The sequence below is a fragment of the Sapajus apella genome, unplaced genomic scaffold (assembly GCF_009761245.1).
Source record: "Sapajus apella isolate SASKATOON/1434 unplaced genomic scaffold, GSC_monkey_1.0 scaffold22, whole genome shotgun sequence".
Lineage (NCBI taxonomy): Eukaryota > Metazoa > Chordata > Mammalia > Primates > Cebidae > Sapajus > Sapajus apella.
This window is the reverse complement of record NW_022436962.1, coordinates 5,475,083-5,481,890: the sequence shown is the minus strand read 5'-3', so window position 1 is coordinate 5,481,890 and position 6,808 is coordinate 5,475,083. Positions and strand designations below refer to the sequence as shown.

Below are 6,808 nucleotides of genomic sequence, written 5' to 3'. Positions count from 1 at the left end.
ATTAGTGGAGACAGGGTTTCACCATGTTGGCCAGGCTGGTCTCGAACTCCTGACCTCAGATGATCCGCCTGCGTTGGCCTCCCAAAATGCTGAGATCACAGGCGTGAGCTTCCGTGCCCAGCCTATCCCCATTCAATAGATGAGGACACTGAGGCTTGGAGACCTTTGGCGACATGACCAAGGTCAGAAAGTGGTGGGGCCCAAAATGAATCTAAGGGTACCTGATTGGGAGAACTGCGTTTGTACAGTTAGCAGTGCCTCAGCAGTAGTAGAACTGTTGATCCCCAGCAGGGAATCTCTGTAATGCAGAGGAGCCTCTCTTCAGAGCTGTGGTAAAATTCACCTCATTGGCTTTAGGAAGCAGTCCAGGAATCATCCAGCTGGCCTGGCCTTGTTCTGCCTGCGGATGCGGTGAGGATGGTGCTGTGCTCCGGTGCTGGTGCTAGCCCTCCCCTACTTTTGGAATATGGAGTGGGCAGCAGTTTGGACCCAGCTGAAGGCAGTGCTCCTAGAAGGTGTGGATGGATCCAATGATGCAACTGATATGAGTTATGTCTTTACAGCTTTAATCCAGCAGGCCAGAGTCCTGGCCAGGGGGGCAGCCAGAGAGGATGGCTTCTGCCAGCTGCTGAGGGAACCTCCTCCCTTCCCCCATGCCGGCACAGAAGGGACAAACTGTGGGGCCCCAGCCTTCCTGGCTGGGATCTTGGGAGCAGAAGGACTATTTGAAGACAGGCACTGTGACCCAGGCTGCCATCTCCCTCCCTTGCCCCCAGTAAAAATAGCCCACAATCCCAAGCCCTCCCCCACAACTTGTCACAGTTCTAGTTCAGCTCCTGTTCCACTTCCCTGGGGCTCTGTCCCCAGTAGGGCCCAGGGCTTGGCTTGGTCTGGAGCCTGGTGACTAGAGGATTCCTGCCCACACCCAGGGCCAGATGCAGGTACAGGATGAGGGCATCTCCCAAGGTTGGCATCACTGAAGGGGCAGCAGAGACATGGCTGATTCCTCAGGCTCCTGGGTGAGAGGGCTGTGGTGGCATATAGGGAGGAGGAGCTGAAAGGCAAAGGATGAGGGTGAGGGGTGGCATAGGTGGAGGAAAAGTAACCCCTACCCCTGGGGGCAGACAGGACCCGTAGGGAACAGTGGGCCTGGAGGTGTCTGGCTAGAGGTGGAGGAAGTCTGGGAGGGGGAATCTGAGAATGAGAGAGGCACAGGGGAGGGCCCAGGGCAAGGGGTCGGGGAAGGCAGCAGCAAGGGGCTCCAGCTTGCTTACTTACCTGCAGGGTTGTAGACTGGGGGCCCAGCTGGGTAGAGTGGATACTGGGGAGCAGGACCACTAGGTGGGTACATGAAGCCAGGCTGTGGGGGTGCAGGGCCAGCTTTGGGGTCCTGGGGGTAGGGGTAAACTGGCTGCACTGGGATGCCTGTCATTGGAATCTCCTGGCCTAGGTAGGGGAGAAGGATCAGCATTCAGAGACCCACGTCCTATGGGAAGCCTCCCCCTCCTGCCCAGGAAACCAAGGTAAGCACCCTGGGGCTGGCCTCTGGCAAGCTCCAGGCTGACCACCTCTGCCTTCAACACCCTGCTTGGCAGAGTTGAGCAGGGAGCTGTGCACGTGGTCCCAGCTGGTCAATCTGCATTTAGCAAGTTTGCTCCCCTCAGCAGGTTTCAGAGAGCTCATGAACCAGGGAGCACAGCCCAGGGAATGTCCTACTTGGGCAAGGAGGGAACAGCTCAGGGCTGGTATCCTGTAATGCAGCAGAGCTGCCACTAAGGGGGTCTTCTCTTAGGCCTTCCCTCCTACACTGGTCTCCCATATGGTGTCACCGTCCCCATGTCATCAGGTTGGGGCATATGTGCACCACACGTCTACACTCAGGCACATATTCTGCTGTCCACTGGAGCACGTTCAGTTAACGTACATCGTTACAGACCCGACTCCTTACAAGAGTCGTGTGCATGCATACACCCACCACACTCACTGTTGTCGACAGACTGCACTCGTGTACACATCTGAATATTCATGTGCAGCACAGAAATGCACACAGTCCGATGTTCCATATACCCCTGGGCACATTCTAATATTCATGGGTTTACAAGCATCTGTCTGGGTTTTCACGCTGGCCGGTGTGTGTATACAGAAGCACATACTACTACAGAATTTACCCAATCCATGTACTCTCTGCTGCCCATGATGGGGCTTAGCCCAGCCCACCTGAGGCCCGTCTTGCCCAGTACTGAGTGTACCTTCAAACGGGCTCTGCAGCTGCTGGCGCCGGCGGTACAGGTAGCAGCAGGAACAGAGGAAGCAGCAGATGGTGGTGGCAACCACAGCAACAAAGAGGATCACGGCCGAGGCGATGCCTGCTATGGTCTTGGGACTTTAGACAAAGAACAGGTCCTCTCACCTTCCAGCACTCATAGGAGTCCTCATGCTGGCTCCAACTCCTGGCCAGCAGGGGGGGTCACAGCATGCTGAGATTTGGGGTTCCTTGTGGGGCTCTGCCCAGTCCCTGTGAAGGAGATCTTAGAGGACCTCTACTTCCCAGAAGGCTGTGCTGCCTGGCTGGCTAGTGTGAGGCATACGAGGATTTGCAGTGCGCCCCCAACCATTGCTTTTATATCTATAACTTAAATGATCAGACTTACAGCATATCACTGAAAGGAGCCTTAGAAATAATCTAGAGCTATTTTTTCCAAACTCCACTTCGATCATTAGTCTCTACATCTATTTTATATGTGATATATTTAAAAAGTTTGACAACCACTAATTTTGGCAACCGGCTCATTTTATGAAGAGGAAGCAATGACCCACAGAAGGCAAGTGTCTTCTCCAAGATCACATGACTAGTAAGAAGTGGACCTGGGAATCAAACCCAAGTCTCCTGCCTTTGTGCCAGAGCTTCTTCCACAAAGCTACACTGTCATCCAGGTGTTGACCCTGAATCCTCCCTCTCCAGGACCTGGCAGGCTGAAAGGGAAGGAGGGTTCCAGAAAGAACCTGGGAACTCCCGGCCCAGCCAAAGCCCATGAAGGTAACTAACATGCCTTTTCTGGAACTCCCAGGCACCAGCACCTAAGCACCTAACTCTGTCGCCAAGCTGGAGTCCTTGTGACTCCATTCAGCTAAGAATGTGGAGGTGGACAATGGAGAGGAGGCAGGAGTCCAGGAGGGAGGAAGGGAGGCCCCTGGAGAAAAGGATGGAGGAGGGGGTGAGGGTGAGGAGGCAAGAGCCCACCTGAAGGCCAGGCAGTGCTTCTGCTGCCTCTCCGTGATGAGCAAGCTCTGGTCCCTGCAGCAGTACCGATGGTAGCAGGTCCCGCAGCAGAAGGTGAAGAACTCGCAGTTAAACCCCGGATGCCAGGAACCATTCCGGTCCAGGTACCACAGACAGTCCGTGCCAGCCAGCGCTGCGGGCAGGGGTTGGGGGTGCCCAGTGGCCACCAGGCCAGTTCATCCCCAGTCACCCTCAGCCCCACTCCCCCGGCAATCCCCAGCCCGCTGGCTCCCGAACACTGACGGTTGCCCCTTGTCTCCACCCTGAGGGTCTCAGCCCCGGAGCCCCAGAGGCCTTTGCCTAAAGCTGACCCTGCGCCTCGGGGTCAGACTCCCATGGCCCAGCATCCTGGCGCTCCCTCTTCCCGCTCCTTGAGGACCCAGCAACACCCAAGGCTCCCGTGGCAGCCGAAGGGTTTCGAGAAGCCCCGCGCCCAAGCCCCTCGGGTCCGCCCCTCCCCTCCCCTTCCTCCGCCTCCATCCCACCCGACCCCGCCGCATCCCTCCCCATCCCCTTACCCAGGGGCGCCCCCAGCACCAACAGAGCGATTGCGGTGAGCGGCGCGGCCCGGCGGAGCCCCGCGGGTGGCATGGCGGGGGTTGGGCGCGGCCGGGGCCCGGCCTCCCGGAGAAGGGACCGCAGAACCAAGCCCGCCAGCTGGAGCTGCGGCGGGGCCCAGCCCGCGGCCAGGCTCGGGCTCCTCTTCCGCCTCCTCTGGGGGCGGGACTAAGCGCCCCGCCCGCGCTTACCCAGCCGGCGCGGCTCCGCGCAGCGCCCAGGAGTCCACCCACCAGCGACGCCCACCTAGCCCCGGCTCTGGAGCTGGGCGCCCCTCACCCAGCAGAGCACTGCCCTGCTCCCCCAGTCCCCGGCTCCGCGGTAGTTCCTCCCGTCCGAGCCACCATGGGCACCGCGGGCAGTTGGAAACCGCAGGCAGCTGGACACCGCGGGCAGCTGGGCACTGCGGCCAGGGAAGTCTGGCTGTGTCCTGGGCCCGCCCTCGGCCTGGGTCCAATCAGTATGCTGGACTCCAGAAGTCCTGATCCTGGTGCCACCTCCGAATGCCCAGACACATGGGCCAACCCTGGAGGGGCAGGGCTGGACCTTCCCTTGTAGGGGACCTCCTCTGCCGTGTCCAGCCTGGGACATCCTTGGGGGTGGAGAGGGAAAGAGGCTGGATGTCACCCCGCCCCCATTCCCAGAACACAAGCACTCATTGAGAGGCATTCAGAGTGGCTTTGTCCCCAGCGGTGCCCACAGGCCTGGACCTTGCCAGCTGCACTGGCTCCTGATGATGGACCCTTCCCCCTTCAAGTGGACAGTGCTGGCATGCACCAGCCCATGGCCTCATTGGCAGAGATGGCAGGCTGCTGGGGCCACCTGAGGCCCATCCAGTTAAACACTCTTCACAGTGAAAACCCTTCACAGAGCAAGCCTGTACTGCAGTAGCCACCGGACCATAGGGAGGGCAACAGTTAATTTCTTTTCTTTTCTTTCTTTCCTTTTTTTTTGGAGATGGATGTTTGCTCTTGTTGCCCAGGCTGGAGTGCAATGGCGTGATCTCGGCTCACTGCAACCTCCGCCTCCCAGGTTCAAGCAATTCTCCTGCCTCAGCCTCCCGAGTAGCAGGGATTACAGGTGCCTGCCTCCATGCCTCGCTAATTTTTTGTATTTTACAGGGTTTCACCATGTTGGCTAGACTGGTGGGGAACTTCTGACCTCTGGTGATCCACCCGCCTTGGGCTCCCAAAGTTCTGAGATTACAGGTTTGAGCCACTGTGCCCAGCTGGGCAACCGTTAATTCCAGGTGGAGACAATGTTTTAGGGTGGGAGAGGTCAATCAGTCCCCTCACAGATTTATACTGAGTGCCAGTGACTATGCCCCGTCCAACTTGAGGTACCCTCATAGGAACTACAAATTAAGCCAGAAGAAAATCAAAAGCTTACTTTAATCCCCTACCATGTACACCCTTTGTATGTACTTCCAGACTTCCACATCTACCTCACCGGAATCTTTCCACAATTCCATGAACTAAGCGAGGTTGGTAAGTGTTATCAATCCCATTTCACAGACAGATAAACTAGGATTCATGGAGGTTAAAGAACTTGTTCAAGGTAATACAGACAGTAAATGGTAGAGGCATCAGAAGACCCAAATTTAAATCACGGTTGATCCCCAGCCGCAACAGTGCAGACAGCATGTGTTTCTTGTGTTCCGGGGTGAGAGAGCCAGGGCAGGTCCATGGAAAGCCCAGTAGAATCTTAGTAGGTTAGGGAAGGACAGCCAAAAGAGGAGCTACCCCATCCTGGGCCCCTGTGGGGCTACCTACCCAAGAGATCTGGAATAGGAGAGGATAGCCTCCTGCCCCAGAAAGTTGCTGGTAGCCTGATGGGCAAGAGTATGTCTTCACACAGGACACAATCACAAATGCAGCAGAAGGGACAGGGAGAGATGCCTCTGAATCCAGCACCACCTACTCAGTGGGCCCATTGCCATCCATCTCCTCTTTCCTACACTAAAAGCTCCATGACTGCAGGGACCACGTGGCTGTGTTCACTGTTGCCACCCAGCCCTTGCCATAGGTGCTCAGTCATCGTTGGTTGAATCATCCTCAGATGAAGCGCTGTCTTTCCTGCCTAGGGCTGACTCTCCCATGTGTACCCTTGGCCCCTGCTGATCTGTCTCTTCATTACCCTTTCTCTTTGGTGTCTTTAGCTTCTCCCACCTTACCAGCTTCTTTTCCTTAGGAAAATGAAATCTCAAGTCTTTGCAAACCAAACCACCTTCTTCCTGAAACTCATCCTTCTCTAGCTACTTTCCTGCTTTTCTGCTTTTTTCTCCAACTAGCTGTCCTCAAAGCGTATATCCCTAGTTGACACTTCCAGCTTGCAATGACACCTAGCATGCACCAACATCATTAGTGATTTACTAACTGCAAAATGCTTTTTTTTGAGACGGAGTCTCAGTCTGTCTCCAGGGCTGGAGTGCAGTGGCGTGATCTCGGCTCACTTGAACCCTGCACCTGCCGGGTTCAAGCAATTCTCCTGCCTCAGCCTCCTGAGTAGCTGAGACTACAGGCGTGCACCACCATGACTGGCTAATTTTTTGTATTTTTAGTAGAGACGGAGTTTCACCATGCTGGCCAGGCTGTTTGCAAACTCCTGACCTCAGGTGATCCGCCCGCCTCGGCCTCCCAAAGTATTGGGATTACAGGCGTGAGCCACTGCACCCGGCCCTAATTGCAAACTTCTAAGAATGTGTTTCAGTTCATGAAACGGGAGGTGACGAGACTAGGACAGAGAGTGAAGAGAGGGGCTGTGGGCCAACCAGAGGGGAGAGCTGGCTACACTGGGAGAACTGGCACTTCTTACCTTGATGAGGGATGCTGAAGCCTGGAGATGGAGAGCTAGCTTATGTCGCCAAAACGAACTTGGGTCCTGAAAGAGTCCATAGAGTTGGCCGGGAGTGGGGAGGGACTTGGGTGGGAGGACTAGGGGCCCTGGAAGAGGTTGTCTAAATCTTCCAGC

General features: G+C 56.2%; 1 protein-coding gene across 3 annotated transcripts; it reads right to left on the bottom strand.

Moving 5' to 3' along the window:
- Positions 1-545: 545 nt before the first annotated feature.
- SHISA4 (shisa family member 4) lies at positions 546-4,753 on the bottom strand. 3 transcript variants are annotated; one of them, XM_032288727.1, is made up of 6 exons: positions 4,239-4,444; positions 4,118-4,204; positions 3,242-3,295; positions 2,250-2,383; positions 1,279-1,446; positions 546-1,054 (listed from the first exon to the last, which is right to left on the bottom strand). In XM_032288727.1, the coding sequence occupies exons 1-6, from the start codon at positions 4,427-4,429 to the stop codon at positions 1,008-1,010; spliced, it is 681 nt and encodes a 226-aa protein (XP_032144618.1). In that variant the 5' UTR covers positions 4,430-4,444; the 3' UTR covers positions 546-1,007. The 3 variants fall into 3 exon arrangements, with proteins under 3 accessions (XP_032144618.1, XP_032144619.1, XP_032144620.1); XM_032288728.1 differs by lacking the exon at positions 4,239-4,444 and having other exon boundaries at positions 3,242-3,413; positions 3,799-4,191; XM_032288729.1 differs by lacking the exons at positions 546-1,054; positions 1,279-1,446; positions 2,250-2,383 and adding an exon at positions 2,390-2,515 and having other exon boundaries at positions 4,239-4,753.
- Positions 4,754-6,808: the final 2,055 nt, after the last annotated feature.